At 35.4% G+C, this 16,279-nt stretch overlaps 1 protein-coding gene across 1 annotated transcript; it reads right to left on the reverse strand.

Annotated features, from left to right (window-relative positions):
* Nucleotides 1–682: 682 nt before the first annotated feature.
* On the reverse strand, nt 683–16,119 carry dnajb11 (DnaJ heat shock protein family (Hsp40) member B11). The gene is made up of 10 exons (XM_028436772.1): nt 15,932–16,119; nt 13,675–13,831; nt 12,663–12,760; nt 12,419–12,551; nt 10,604–10,746; nt 8,183–8,265; nt 5,605–5,662; nt 5,410–5,521; nt 3,176–3,335; nt 683–1,135 (listed from the first exon to the last, which is right to left on the reverse strand). Exons 1-10 carry the CDS (start codon nt 16,003–16,005, stop codon nt 1,071–1,073), a joined length of 1,083 nt encoding a protein of 360 aa, XP_028292573.1. The 5' UTR covers nt 16,006–16,119; the 3' UTR covers nt 683–1,070.
* Between the last annotated feature and the right edge of the window lie 160 nt (nt 16,120–16,279).

The raw sequence follows: 16,279 nt of genomic DNA on the forward strand, positions 1-16,279 counted from the left end.
TTTATTTTATTTTTTTTACATTTTAATATTTACTGTATTAATTTTTTACAGGATCACAGCTGAGGTTTGATGAAAAAGAAATCATTAAATGTTTTGATTTCAGATCTGATTTATATTTTTAAGTGTGAACCTCATTTAAACAAAAACAAATATAAACTGATCCTTAAAATATTGTCAACTTAAAAATAAAAATAAAAGGCATTGAAACAAGAAAAGAAAATATTTTGAAAAAGCTTAGTTTAACATTTAAATACAAAAACTATTATCAGGGGGGAATGCTGAAATCATTTTAAATGTAAAGTATTTGGAAAAACCGGATATAAAGACAGATCCTTGTAATTAAAAGATTAAAGTTTGTGTTTTTTGCATTTAAATAAATGTTCTCAATAAACCAAGATATTAAAAGGGTTATAATTAAGTCGAATAAAAAATGTAATTAAGATATGCAAAAAAAGCAATTGAATAAAAAAAAAAAAAAAAGTCCTAAATGCCATGTCAAAAATATTTTGAAGAAATAAATCAATAATTTAAATTAGGTTTTTTGTTGCTGTTTTTTAAACAATGTGATTTTAAAATTAAAATAAAATCATACAGAAAAATGAAGCCATGATAGTTTTGGTGATTCTTGAAAGCGTTCACTCTGATGCCCACTAGTGGTTGAAATCGGTACAACAGTTCAGAATTCGTAGAAATGTTTATTTCTTCGGCTTTAAAGTACATCAACCCCCCAAAACACGAGAATATTAACATTTAAGTCCGAGAAGCTCCGAGAATATTGTGACAGCGTTGGAGTCGAAGGATGAACCCATACAAACAAGGGAGAAGAACAAACTGAGGTCGAAAACATAAAAAAAAACGCTCATGCTCCCAAAAAAAAAAAAAACTAAAAACAATAAACAGTTCTCTGCATTTTGTTTTAAATTATTAAAAAAAAAAATTAAATAAAACTATTCCAGATTCCTCAGGTTTAGCAGATCATTTATTCTTCTCCCGACAACGCTCGGAGCAGCACGAGGTCCTGAAAGCAGTCTGGCAGGATACACACGTTCCGTTTGTCTATGTTGTATAAATCAGTATCCCTGTAGTCCGTTGTAAACTTTCTGAATCGATCCCTGCTTCAAAAGATTTCGGATACCTGAAAAACAAGGAATGAACCCATGTGAGATGTAGCCAAAGATTAACACTCATTCCTCACTGGGAATCCATGACAAAGTCCCTTCAGTCAGAATAGCAGTGGACACAATCCCAAGCCTTTAGAAAACTGGACAAAATATCACATTTCAGCTAAGAACTTGTCATTTCTGTAAACTTACTGAGAGTTATGCTGAATGCTTCTTCTGCGGCAGCGATTGCATCTGCCTGTTCTCCAGCGCCACCATCAGGACAAACTTTCAAATTAGAATTCATTTATCTTGAATAGTTTTCATCTAAATCTTTTTTTTTCAAATTTACTGACAACTTTAATGACCACTAGAGTATGAACCCGATGATGATATGATCTTTCCTGCAGCGCCACCATCAGGTCAAACGTACAGTTTTAGAATTGAAAATCTTCCACCCAAATCTCTTCTAATTTGGGGTGCACATTCATGACCCACAAACCATATTGATTAATGTTGGTGATGCCCCCCTTCCTCTCGTAAATATATTTTTTGTAACATATTTTGGGTTATTCACTATAAGGTCCTTTGTCTCAGACACATTCTCCTCTATGCCACTTTCACTGTGAAAGAGCTGTTCCAAAACCTCATTGACTGTAAATATTTTCCTGGATGACATTTTCGAGAGAGAGAGAGAGCACTATTAAGAATGATTTGGATAAACTTTAATAAGTTTGCTCATCTATGCAGTGGTGTTAAGTAACAAAGTGAAAAACAGTACAAATGTTAGGTACTTTTACTTTAACATCACAATTTTTGTTTTTCACAAACCACAACTTGAGTAGTGTGAATACACTTTTTTTTTCTTGAAGAAAATAGTCTACCAGCTGAGCTTTCTCTGTATTTTTTGTTGAAAAGCCCTTTAAGCAGTAATCTTAACCCCATTTACAGGCACACCCTTGAGTATTGATTTCCTTCTTCATTAAACCCTCACTGTAATGAATATCATCTCATTCCACATTTACACATGAGACTGGGATTGTTCCAGTTTTCTAATACAGGTTTAGGATTCTGAGCATTGATGTTTTGTCACGTTTGTTGGCCTCCTGAAAGAAAACAAACGTCTTTTTCCGAGTGTTTTGGATCAAATCCAGCCCGGGTCAAGCCCTCGGGTGGGAAAACGATATGAAGAAAATGATAAACATTTACAACACAAAACATGACTTCAGGCCAATAAAGATGGAGATAGAGTTTTGGTGGGTTTAATGTAAAAGTGGTCAAATGAAAAACATATAATCTACACTTTGATAATCTAACAATAACTCAAACATGACCTCACACGACTCACAAGAGGGTTTTTTTTTCCAGCTTTGGTCACATTTATCAAAAGTCTTTAAAATACTCTTCAACAATGGCGTCTAATGCGTAGATCGTGGAAATGAATCCCAACAATTCAGCTGCTGACCTCAATGTGAGGGGGCGCTAGCGCACTAATTTATTCATTTACAACCTCTCACCTTTAAGTGTTTTTTTCCTTTCTTTAGTTTGGCTTTTCGTGAGTTTTCCTGACTTTACTTCGTCGTTTTATTATCAGCAGCCTCTCAGAGAACTCACCAGATTAGAGTAAATGCAGACGAGGTATAGAGTTCTGATTTGATTCTTTAACCTGGGTCTTTATGAAGTGAGCAGCTGTTTTTGGAGCTTCTGTGGATTTGAACTGTGAGATGATCTGAGATCAACAAACTGCTGACAATCACACTTACAGAGTTTTGGTTCTGCCATGATGAAGTGGAAATCAATATTTGTATTGATTGTATTTACATTTTTTAAATACATTTCAATCTAACTCTGTTTTCAAGTGTTACTGCTTCATTACATACATTTTCTTCCACAACAATATTATTATTGTGTTTTATTATATTATACAAATATTTAATAATTGTAATAGTTTAAATATTAAAATCACATTATCTACAATTATTATTTTTTAATACTTTTAGTCTGAAAGAGCATAAGAACTCCTCATCATTTAGAATCTGCTCTGATGAGGTTTGTACTTTTGGATGTTCACTCACCGTCTTTCTGCTGCTCGTCCAGCTGCGTGGGAGGAAACTCTACGTCGAAGGTGATGATGAGTGAACCGCGGATATTGATGTTGTCAAAGTTAGGAAGACCTTCTCCTTTCTTCCACATGCGAGCGCCAGGCTTCGTGATCTTATCTCTTACTATGTGGACCTGAAGGAGCAGAAAAACCCAGAAATATCAGTAAAATATCGTTTACAAACTGATACATTTCCACATTTCTTTAAATCAACATTTGAACTTTTTTTTTCTTTATATTATCAATAGTCTTTGGGCATCAGCCAGAGAAGGGGAAAATTGCTGTTTTTTTTTAAAAAACCTATAACTTACAATTATTCTCTTACGTTGTCCTGTAAAGCAGGGGTTCTCAACCGAGGGGTCAGGACCCCATGGGTAAGTCGTCATATGCCTTCCCGAAACAAAGAATATTTTTTCAACAATTTGAGCCCATTAATGGTAATTTTGACCCTTTTTCTGCAACTACACCAAACTTACCATATTTTAACCAATTTTAATCACTTTTTCTTGCCATAATTTTGCTCCTTTTAATGCATTTTTGCTACATTCCTTGCATTTCTGCCACTTTTCTGTCAGATGACATTGTCTTTTCTGCACATTTTTTCCACTTTCAATACATTTACAACTTTTGTAAACCCTTTACACCACTTTTTCCCACCTAATGTCACATTTGTTGACCCATTATTGTCACTTTTCACCTCTTTACACTAAATTTCATGCTTGATTTTGCCAATTTAACCACATTCACGATTTGTTATGGCCAATATTTGCCAGTTTAAATTAATTGTTCCTACTTTTTCAATTACATTACCCTAACCCCCCCTTCCCCACATTTCTGCCACTTTTAACTCAATATTGACACTTTGAACCAGTGGGCGTGCACTATAGCTGTTCCCACTCAACGTTCTTGAAGCCAAAAGACGGTGCTTAGGGGCAAAAATAAGTAGGGTCCAGCAGGAGGAGCCCTGGTAACACGCCCCGCCCATTTAGCGTACGCAGCCCAGCTACGCCAAGAACATAAGTATCTTTAATGCTGGAAATTCTCCCAACGGCTTGTTCAGATCATAGACATTAGTACAAAACCACCATATATTTCAACTCAAATATCTAAACATGCTCTATTTAAAAATGAAGAAAATCTAGCGTCTCGACTTTCCTTCACGACGTTACTGCTATTCACAAAGAGAGCTACGCAAGATCCGCGGCTGTCAATCGTCGTCATATATGACGTAAAATCCCAATTTTTCAACCTCAAATAACTTATTTAAAACAAACTTCACAGAAAATTAAGCACTTGAACACAATGTAGGGTGATAATAACTAATGATCACAGCAGAGTTTAGGTTTGGAAAAAAAATCATGTGACAAGTATTTTAACTTTACAATTTGACCCACATCCTATCTGTTATCATTGAGGAGGCGGGGTTTATGACTAATACCGCAGCCAGTCAGCAGGGGGAGCTCTAAAAATAAAAGCTTCACTCCATGGAGGAGCTTGTGCCGTCCATTCTTTTTACAGTTTATGGTTTGAACCCTTTTAACCACTTCTTTGGTCCGTTTTTGACCACTCTAATTTTCAACTTCTAACCACTTTCTGTGGTTTTTAAAATCTTATTTCACCACCTTTTCCACCATTTTTGGAATTTTTTTTAACCCATTTCATTTCTGATTAAAACAAGGATTTACATCTTTAAAATGACTATGTACTATGGCACAAATAATGATAAACTTCTTGGATATTAGTGGATATTATTCAGATGAATAAATAAATGTGGTTATCACAGATTCATAGAACAATGGACCATCATTTTACTGACTTTATGGATGGACCCCAAAAATCTCTCCCCTTTATTCCCCCTTATAAATGGCCCTGTCTCCACATGACTGTTCTTCATTGTTCATGTCTGTGTTCAACCACCTTCAGGTACAGAGGGAGTCCCCAGTCACTGGAACCTTTCTTTTGGGGGGTCACGAGCTGAAAAGGTTGAGAACCACTGGTCTAAACCACGATAAAGTAGCTGTGAGACTAACGCTGGGCTCATTCTGAGACTCACTCTGTGTAATATTACAGTGAAAATGAGTGACTCCAGTGAACGCCAACAACCCTCAGTAAATAAGGAAGACATTAAGGAAGACGGTTTGTGACGGTTGTAGCCATTGTTTCTTGGTTTTAAATGTCAGGTTTCAGTGACTCATGTTACAGTCTCACCTTGTGTCCGTCCAAGTGGACGATGTCCATCTGGAAGCCGACCAGCGCCTCCACCAGGGAGATGGTGACGTTGGTGTAGAGGTCGTCTCCTCGCCGCTCGAACACAGGATGTCTGTGGATATCCAACAGAAGCTTTAGCTCAGTCAGCGCTCAGATGTGCTCCCATTGTTCCCAGTGTCCCCAACGATCACCTACTTCAATACTTTGATGCGGAAACGAAGATCTCCGGGTTCCCCGTCGATGTGCGGCTCCCCTGCAGTCACAAACAAAATGTTAAGAAAAGGAAGTTTAAAACAGATCTCCTGTGGCATTCAGGCATTGGCGTTTCTTCCTTTAGGCGGACTTTGCAGTTGCACACGGCACCATGAGGCCCTAGGGGGGCCCCAAACCTCAGTCCTCGACCTCACCTTTTGTATCCCTAATGTTCTTTTTAAATTTTAGGATATTAAATTATAATAATGACTAATAACCAGCTGTAACCAATGTTTTTAAGGTAAAAAAATAATTAATTCTTGGACTCCTAAGCCAGCAGGTATAATGGGACTGAATGACTGGTTCCCATCATTACCATTGGAGAAAAGACTCATGTGAAGTGGCATGTCATTAATAGGAGTTCTCCATGTGTAGCAGAAAAACACAACACATCACTCCTCTGTTACACATAGTATGGCTAAACTATGGTGTAGAACTTTCAGCTCTGCCTGGAGTAAAGAAACCGGTAGGACAATAAAACCAGTACGATACAGGTTCACCACTTTGAAATCCACAAACACTGGTTATTAGGGGTGTGACGATGCACTCAGCTCACGAGACGAGACACGATATTAAGTTCATGAGAATGAGAAGACGAGATTGTAAGAAACTACAATGACAAAACATATGACTGGACCAACAGACTTTTATTTAACTGAGCTGCGCATGCATTTTGAAATGTTCTAACTCTTTACATGCATGATGTAAGCATGGGCTTTGAATAAACTTATTCTTCCACAAATTGAAACTAGAACTAAAATTTCCTTCTCCTGCTTCAGGTTCTGGCAGGCTAGACGTAGCAAAGGCACATTACTGCCCCCACAGGTCACAGATAGAAGTTTGGATAGATCACAAAAAAAAAAAAAGAACTCGTCGAGTTTGATCTCGTCACACCCCTACTGGTTATCATTAATTTATCTTCATTTTACTACGTTTCTCAGTAAATGTGGAAACATGTATCAGGCGCGTAACTAGAGGGTCGCCGGTTCGAATCCACTGGGGGAAAGTGAGCAAGCCCCTACAACCTAACTGATTCCAGGATTCTCTTGAAAAAGAGATTCTTAATTTAAATTTTCCTGGTAATTTAAAGTTAAACTTGCAGAAACTCATTTAAAGTGCCAAATTTTGATTTGACCCCATGCTTTAAATGGACATTACAATGTTTACCGTTGAAAACGTGTAGAATTTCTATATAAGGGTAAATTTTGCTTCTAAGCTCCTTTAAATCTGAGGTTTCTTTAGAAACTTCGGACAATGAAAGATCTGCATGACATCCATCATTGAAGATTAAAGTGACATTGATGGTAAGGAGCTAACTGTGGAGATGACATGTATCTATCTTTCCTTCTAATGACACGAGTACATCCAAAAAAGAAGCATCTAAAGCAGAGGTGTCAAAGTCATTTCAGTTCAGGACCCAAATTCGGATCTTGACCTTAAGTGAGCTGCAGATTATAGATGGAGAAAATTATAGGCAGGGAAAAAAAGAGCATTTCCAACATTATTGAGCCCTAGTTTGCACTTCCATGGATAAATTATGTTTGTATGTAAAGTAAGTAAGGCACTGACAATATCCAAGCATCAAGTGATTTAATCTATGAATTAAATTTCCTGATTTTTAAAAAAAAAAAATAATAATAATTTGGTGAATTAATCATGCATGATTTTTGGAAAAACAATTTGAGATTAAGAAGGACTGCCATGTGAATGTCATGTGATCTAAACATGGGAAAACTGTGAGCCTGCAAATATAATGGAGTTTCAGCAAATATGTGTATTCAGATGGGCTGAGATACAACTGAGATGGGCTCTACAACTGAATTATTTGATTGACTTAAACAATGGTTCATGTTGTCTCTGTTATTTTTATCTTCTCCTGCGGACCACATTGGATGCTCTAAAGGCCTGTATTTGGCCCCCGAGCCTCGAGTTCGACACGTAATTTAAAGGAGGCGTATTATGATCAGTGATTGACCTAGAGAATGGCCCGCCCCCTTCCTGTGACGGTTTCCTCTCTGATCTCAGCATAATCACTAATTACCATGAAGAGAGCAAACACTGGTCTATGATGAGATTTCCAACAAAAATAAATAAAAACAAAATAAACTATATTTTTATTTCTAGGGCAGGCTTGTTCATCATATTTTTTTATTCAAGGCAACAGTCCATACTGATTTCTGTTTATCATGTGCAAGTTTCTTATTTTATCGCTCATTATTTTAAAATGTAAGTTACGACATTATTTATTTTATTCTTTCATTCCTTTATTTATGTTTGAGGGTGTGAAAACATGGGTTTATGTGAAATTTAGAGCTGTGTTCTGCTCTCAAAATATTAAAAAAAACATTTTTTTACATTATTAAAGGATTGTCATTTTCCTTATATTATTGTGTCACTTATCTTGCTTCAGTGGCTCAGCTGAAAGTTTTACATTTTCATGACTTTGTTGTGACCTGTTGTAGCCTGTGAAACTGCTAAAGTGCAATAATTCTAGCACTTTATGGACCATTAAAAATCTCACCTTCTCCGATGAACGGATACTCCATATCATCCCTGACTCCCTGCTCGATCTCCACCTCCAGTGTTTTCTCCTCGTTCACCAGTCTGAGGAAGAGGAACCACGTTTAACATCAACTTTACAGGAAAATGCTGCAGCTAAAACTACAGAGTCCTCTGAAACACTGCTGCAGTTTGTGGGTCAAAGAAAAGTCTTCAGAGGATAATGGCACATTTAGGTAAAACTAAAGTATGGACGATATTTGTGATATCAAAAAAAAATATTTTCAATTTGTGATATGATAAAATGGTGATCCAGTGTCCCTTCAAGACAACGTGTACTGCTCCGTCTTTTCTCATTGAATTGAACAATGATAAAAAGATACAGTGAACAGAAAGACATTTAGAAACAAACTTGAACCATTGAAATACTTTCAGAGTGCATTTTTTCCAGAGCTTTAAAACAGTAATAAATGACAGCCATAAGAAGAAAAATGACAGTCCTTCCATGCAACATAGTTCTTCATCTATGGTTTTCCAGTTTTCCATAGGAAGGTTAACGTTCCTGCAGAGATTTTTGGGTTCTTGCTTGAAACCAACATCACTTCATACAGACTGTATGATAAAAAAAAACCTTCATATTTCTCAATAAAATCTTACCAGAAAGAGAACTCTGGAGGTAAAATGAGAGGTTAAACTAGAGCTCATGAGGAATTTTTTTTTTGCAATGACACATAACCAACTTTCCTTTTCTAAAACCAATAAAAACTGATACATTTTCCCCGAATATCAAAGTTAAAAACAAATCTATTCTAAAAATCATCTTTGTAAGGAGTGAAAAATGGTGATTATATTACAATCTATGAAGTAGGAACTGTAAAAATAATACTTTTTTCTCTTCTTTAATCAGGGTTCTGGCCAGCGCTGTTGATGTAGGGGCCCCCTATAGTGGAAATCTGATCCTCTAAATTGTGATGTGACACCTTACAGTGTGTTTCAACCAGCTTTTCTGTTAGTTTTCTTTTTTTTTTTTTTTTTACAGGGGGGTAATCATGTTTTTTCAGGCACATAGTACCATTCTATAGCACACTCAAACAACTATGCAACTCAAAATTGTTTGGAAAACAACACGGAATATTGTGTTATAAGAATGGTACAGTGTAAGCTCGCTGCAATACATTACAATGCTTATCAAAACGAGGAATGCTAACAATGCTTGAGCTCCCTCACTTCATCGCTCCAGTGAGTGACGTGATGACCAGGGGGACAGTGTGTGTGTGTGTGTGTGTGTGTGTGTGTGTGTGTGTGTGTGTGTGTGTGTGTGTGTGTGTGTGTGTGTGTGTGTGTGTGTGTGTGTGTGAGAGCTGACAGGGGAGAGAGAAAGGGCAGATACAAAATACAGTAAAACATTCTGTGAGACAGATAGCAAATAGGTGACATGTAGGTGGCAGCAGCGCACCTTTGGATGAGAGATCACCTGTGATGGGCAGAGCTCAGAGGGAGAGGAAAAGAGTTTACAAGACAGGAAATAGTGCTATGAGAGTATATGCTGAAGTTCACAGCAGCTCACACTCGACCAGATCATGTGTGGAACTAAGTTGACTATTGAGAGTGTGGCTATGGTGAGAGAAAACGATCAACTAATCGGGAGAAACGGGTCATCTCTGCGTGTCGGGAGGAAGAGGAAGTTACGTCTGTGTGATCAATACAAAATACAGTAAGCAAAACATTCAACTGTGAGCCAGATAACAAAATAATAATAATTTTGCCATCAAAAGCCTTGTCTCAGTGTTGTAATTTTTTTTTTAGAAGGAAACCGATGAATCCAATAAAGTAAAAAAAAATTGCTTAAAAGTCACTGACAGATTCTTTTTTTTTTTTTTAGAAAAAGCCCGTTTTCTCAGCTTTTTGCTCTGAAACTGACGACTTGTGTAAAACTTGCTCTATTCGACTGCTGATTACGGAAGAACAAAACAAGCTTCAAACAATTTTTTTTGATGAAAGTAGAGACTTCAGGTCTCTGGTGTCAGATTTCAGGTTGTCATAGTAAAAAATATTCTGTGGGTCTTCAAAAATCAGTCAAAATGCTCTATAACGGCTAGCACTGAGGGGTAGAAATTCTGAAAATGGCCGGCATTGAATGAGTAAACACATACATCAGCCGCACAGTTTATTTAATACAGGCGATTTGCTCGGATGCTCCCGTCTTTACCCAACGACCCCGAGGACACCTGCTGTCACTTAGCTGCCCCCAATATTGCCTGTGTGCATCCTCCGCTTTGTAACCCATAGTTACCATCCGATATATAAACAGTGCTTCAACCAGGACGTAGCGTGTAGCAGCACATGAAGCTGCTAGGCAGGTTTCAAACTTGCAACGAAACTCAAAAAGGCCGACCATAAACACAATAAAAATGTATCAAAGTGAAGAATCAGCTGAACTCACTTGACGTTGGGACACTCGTCACACACCATCTCCTGAGTCATCTGGAAGCGTCCTGGTCCGAGCTGCGTCGTCCTCATCTCTTGTCTGCAGTTACATTTTCTTTTACCGGAAGCTTCTTTAGCCACGGGTTTGTTCCTCACAACCTGCACGACACAGCACAGCACACGCTCTTAGCCAATAAACATTCATTTTGCCATATTATTCACTGTCATTTTAATGCTAATAATTCTGAAAATGTTTATTTTTGTAAAATAGGTTTTAAGCAATATCACATTTTGAAACACTTGTGCGACATAACCAGTAGATCACAGGCAATAATTATGAAAAAAATATATATAAACACAACAAATCAAAAACAAGCTACAAACCAGTGAAAAACTACAGTAAAACCAGTCCAAAATCAGATTAACTTCTAGGAGTGTGACGATATCTTGATACGGCGATATATCGCAATTATCGATATGCTCGTGCTAAGTATCGATTTTTTTTTTTTTTTTTTTTTGGGACTTAAGATTTATTTTATTATTTTCAAAACCTTTTCTGCTCTTTCACTAAAATGTGCAGGTACGTGACAACACAGAAATGTTGTCACTGTTTGTTGAAGGAACCAATATATTGTTTACTGGAATATTTCACTATACTGGTGTCACTGGTAAAAAAGACCCTATTTTTTGTTTACAGAAAGCACTATTGGAGATACTTATTTGTTTATATTGGTATGTTGACACTTATTTACAGAAATGTTGCACTAAAATAGTGTCCCTGTTCATAGGACACTTTTTCAATTTATTGTCTTTCAGAGATAAAAAAATTAAAATTGGATTTTTTCACTTAATTTTTTTTTTTTGTTATGTCATAGATTATCGTAGATTGATTTCTGACCCATATATCGATAATAGCAGTATCGTCATATCGTGAGATAATTGTTATCGTGAGCTGCGTATCGTATCGTGAGGTACCCAGAGGTCCCAACCCCTAGTAACTTCCATGAAACCTATTATTATTAAAAGTTTACCCATTTCGTAATCAGTTTCCCCTTTTTTGGTTTTGTTTCCATTTCCTTTTCTTTCTCTAATTATATGTCATTGCTGGCTTTTAAACTTCCCAAAATTATGCCAAACCTGCTTAATACGGTTAATGAAGTTAAAATATTTTGCTACAGTTTGCTAAAGTTGCTACACATTCAGCTACCTGTTTTTATTATTTTACTATAATGTGTCCACTTGCATTTAATCCTTATTTAATTAACAGTCTTAATACTTAATTATGTATGTTTTCTTCTTCTTTGTTTAGTGTTCATTCTTTTCATTTGTAATATTTCCTTTTTTTTGTTTTTTTATAATATTTCTTGAGCCACCGTAATGAAGTAATCTCCCCCTGGGATAAATAAAGTATTTCTGATTCTACGGTAGAAAATTGCATGTAAATATGTGATATTGTCCCAAAACAAGCATGTGAGTATATATTGCCTTTCATATTGCAATTTCCACTTGATTAGGTTTATGAAAAAAGACAATAAATCTAATTTAAACCAATTAAATAAAACTCCAATGTTACCATTTCAGGAAGTAGTTTCTACGACCACTGAAATAGTGACCCCTTACAGTTTGCTCTATAATAATGTAATATTTTTTTATTTACTACCACGCTCCTAGTCTTGCCTTTTGTTAAATGTCACATTGATAGTTGTTGTTTTGATGTATAGACAGAAGCTTGTTACTGTGTAGTTATAGACTTGAGTAAGATGGCGTTTATTTAAGATCATTCAAACGTGTCCCACCTCCCTCTCTGGTGAAGTTTTCCTTTATTACTTACCTCTACAAAGTTCCCAGAATACACCTCTTCCAGCGTGACCTCCAAATCAAAGGTGATGTCATTTCCTCTGGGAATGTTTCTGTCCTGCTGCTGTCGATTTCCTCCAAACATGAACCCAAAGTCTCCAAAAAAACTGAGAAGATACGATTGAATATGTCTTACTAATAAATTCTTAACCATATTCTGACCAAGTGTTGGTCGTTCTTTGTGTTTTTTTTTTTTTTTTAATCTCTGTTTCGCTCACCTTGAGAAAATGTCGTTGTGTGACCCGTGATGACCTTCTTTCAGTCCATCTTCTCCGTATTTGTCGTACTGTCCCCTTTTCTCCTCGTCTGAGAGAACCTGCAAACACCACAGCCCATTAAACACAACAAAATACATCTTGAATATTATTTTTTTTTTGTCATTTCTTTAACAGTGCTGGGACACTATTGCAAAGCATAGAGTGAAATTAAAAGCTTTGAATTCAATTAATGTTTTTTTTTTTTTTTTTATAATTTTGTACTTTGAATTTAAAAAGAAAAACAAATCTGCAGTAAGTTGGTAATTATATTAAACCTAAGACACCAAGATCAAAGAATACCCAACAGGTTATTGTGAGGTGTAGCTACTAGTTCATGAAGTGGATTGTACCTTCAAAAAAAAAAAAAAAAAAAAAAAATTATTATTATTTATTTCAAATTCAATTCAATTACATTTTCTTTCAATGTTTTTTTTTTTAATTATTATTATTTTGTACTTTGAATTTAAAAGGAAATAAATCTGCAGTTACTAGCTAATAACGTTAATTGTGCCGTTTCTAAAAACAATTTTTAGTTCATCTTTTTTTAATTCTTTCTTCTCTGTTTATATTGTTGTTGTTTTTTCTGTTTATATTGTTCTGTTTTTTTTAACTTTGTATTTTAAAAATATCTTCTCTGTTTATTTATATATATTTTTCACTTTTTTATGATTATTTTTTTCTTTCATTCACATTCCCAATATGAGAAATCTCAGTCCTGAAACACCTGCAGCATTTCTCTAAAGTCCCGCCCACTCAGGTGTAGCCAATTGATTGCAGCCACACAGTTTTCTATCAACCAATCACAGTCTTTTAGAGCGTTTCCAGGACAACTAGACAGCCTATGACAGCATGGACAACAGTTTTCAACATAGACATAAACAGCACAGATTTACAACAAAATCCTAAATAATAAATGTGTAATAATGTTTTTATTCACTTTAACAGAGTAAAGGAGAGTTCAAAGGGCACAGACCTCATAAGCTGCTCCTAAATCAGCAAACTTGTCCTGAGCCTTGGGGTCGTCCGGGTTCCGGTCTGGGTGAAGCTGCATAGCCAGTTTTCGGTACGCCTTCTTAATGTCTCTGATAGATGCAGACTTAGTGACTCCCAGGATCTTATAAAAGTCCCGTCTGTGGAGAAACAAATCAGAAATGCAGATGCAAAATACAGAGATAGCATTATGGCCAAAAATGTATGGCTGATCATGGGACTATGCATGGAATTTCAAAATCTTTTCCAGCTTATTTCCTTCATTTTCAAAAAGAATTCAAAATTAAAATAAGCAAAACAACTAAATCAATACTCCTAATCATGAAGATCAATAAACGGTTTAGTCTGAGCACAGCAGAATGTATACTAAATGTATGATTTAGCAAGTTAATATACTGTCTTTAATTTTGATATATGTACTGTATATATGTAGTGTCCACTGTTTTGCTGCAGTACAGACAAAAAGTATGCATTGTGGGGGAAATTAGTACAGGAGAGGATTAGGATTAATTTTGATGGAGAAAATAATTTTGGGCAAACCAAGAATAAATTTAATATGATATATTTTGACTTTAATCTCAAAATTTCGAATTTATTCTCAAAATGTAAACTTTTTTCTTGATCTGGCCGAAATTATTTTCTCCATCAAAACTGGTCTTAATCCTAGTCTGTAAATCAGCATTATTAAAAAAAAAAAAAAAAATTAACATTATGTAGAAAACTACAGAATGTACAACTTCAGAGAGCAAAATAAAAGACAATTTTTTTTCAGAAACAAATATAATGTAATTAAAAAAAAAAAATTTCAAATATTTTCAGATCTGCTAACTATTTTCAGGAAAAAGTTTCAGTTATATTTTTCATTGTATTATTATTATTATTATTGTTTTTAAATATACATATATTAAAAGGACCAATAGAAGTAAAATAATAATAATAATAATTTATGTACAAGTAAAAATGCAAAGTTAATGAAAAGTAGAGAAGAAAAAAAACACAATTTAATTTGTGTTTGTACTTTTAACTAAAACATTTCATGGTAGGTTAAAAATTATAATTATTATTATTTACGGCGTAAACAGTGCAAATAATAATAATACATTAATTTATGAAAGATTGCGTAGAGTGCTTTTGAGTGCGCGCGCTTGACAGTCAGATGTTGGCAAACGATTTTTTTTTTGGCACATCAACCGTGACAACACAAACCGGGACAGTCACTGTCAGACAAGCGAAAATAAACCCGAGTTAAACACAAATGAAGCGGTTCGATACAAAGAGCCGTCATTAGCCGGTTAGCATTGTGTTAGCCTGCTCACACATGGATAGCCGGTGTGGACCAATCACAGAGAAACATGTGTACCAGCTGGTGTTACGGAAATAACAGCACCCCCGTTCACTGGTGACCTACTTCAGAAATATCATAATTGGGGATTTTAAAAGTTACGTTTATTGTTTTTCTATTTTAAAAAGGAGAAGAAAGAAACAGAATAAATGGAAAGAAAAGTAATAATAATGTGAATTGTGAAAGTAAAAAAATATTCATTTTTTACATCACAGAAATTAAATCTTAAATTTTCATTAAGAACAATAACAAAAGCATAAGTAAATGAAAGTCTGCCTAAATAAAGGCATAATACAGATTTCTTTTCTTTTTCTTTTCTTTTTTAGAAACGAGATCGTGTTATGCTAAATAAAATATGCTGTGCAAAAAAACATGTAAACCTTTTACACTTATCTAAATTACAATTTTTTAAAAGTTAATTCAGAATTATTCATTTTAGTTTTTCTCTTTTATTTTAAATATCAAAATAACTTTGTAATTATTCGAAATAAGGATAAAAGTGTAAAATGAACGAACTGTATCACATTTATTTAATCTTTACAGTCATTCTATAATCTAGCCTCCGTAATTATTATAACGTGTATATGAATACATTTAGATAAATAAAACTATAGGCGACAGTTCATTCAATGTTGTGACAATTTGGGGTTTCTACTTGTTTGATATTTGATAGATTAAATGTATTCCAGAAGAAAAAAAAAACTACACAAATTAGTCAAATTATATACTTTTGTTAGACAATTATTGATATCTAATTATATATACATATTTGATTTAGTAAAAAAAAAAAAAAAAAAAAAAAAAAAAAAAACAATACATATATTTTTGCCGGAAGTGTGTCAGCGGTTAGCACTGTAACAAACGGCTCCATGACAGCAGTAACGGGTCGTACACTCACCCGGCCAACACGGCGGTGCTGACAGACAGCAGCAGGCAGCAGAGCTGGGGCAGGTTGATACCTTTAGCAGCCATTAGTCCGGGTAAGTAAATGCAGAGCCGGCTCTCTGAGCTCCGGAACCGGTGCCCGACTCTCCTTCTTCCTCCTGTGACCGTCCCGGTGTGAAGGACCTCCTCCAGGATGGAGACTCCGCCCACTATTAAAGGAGACAAAACATCTCTTCAAAAACGGGCAGCGGACCATGTGAGGGACGTGTGGCTGTGTTGGTATCCATACTTTATGTATGTGTAAACGTGTATATATGTATTAGTATTTATGGTTGGGCTACAGTCGTATGTGTAGAGGGAG

The sequence above is a fragment of the Gouania willdenowi genome, chromosome 21 (genome assembly GCF_900634775.1).
Source record: "Gouania willdenowi chromosome 21, fGouWil2.1, whole genome shotgun sequence".
NCBI lineage: Eukaryota > Metazoa > Chordata > Actinopteri > Blenniiformes > Gobiesocidae > Gouania > Gouania willdenowi.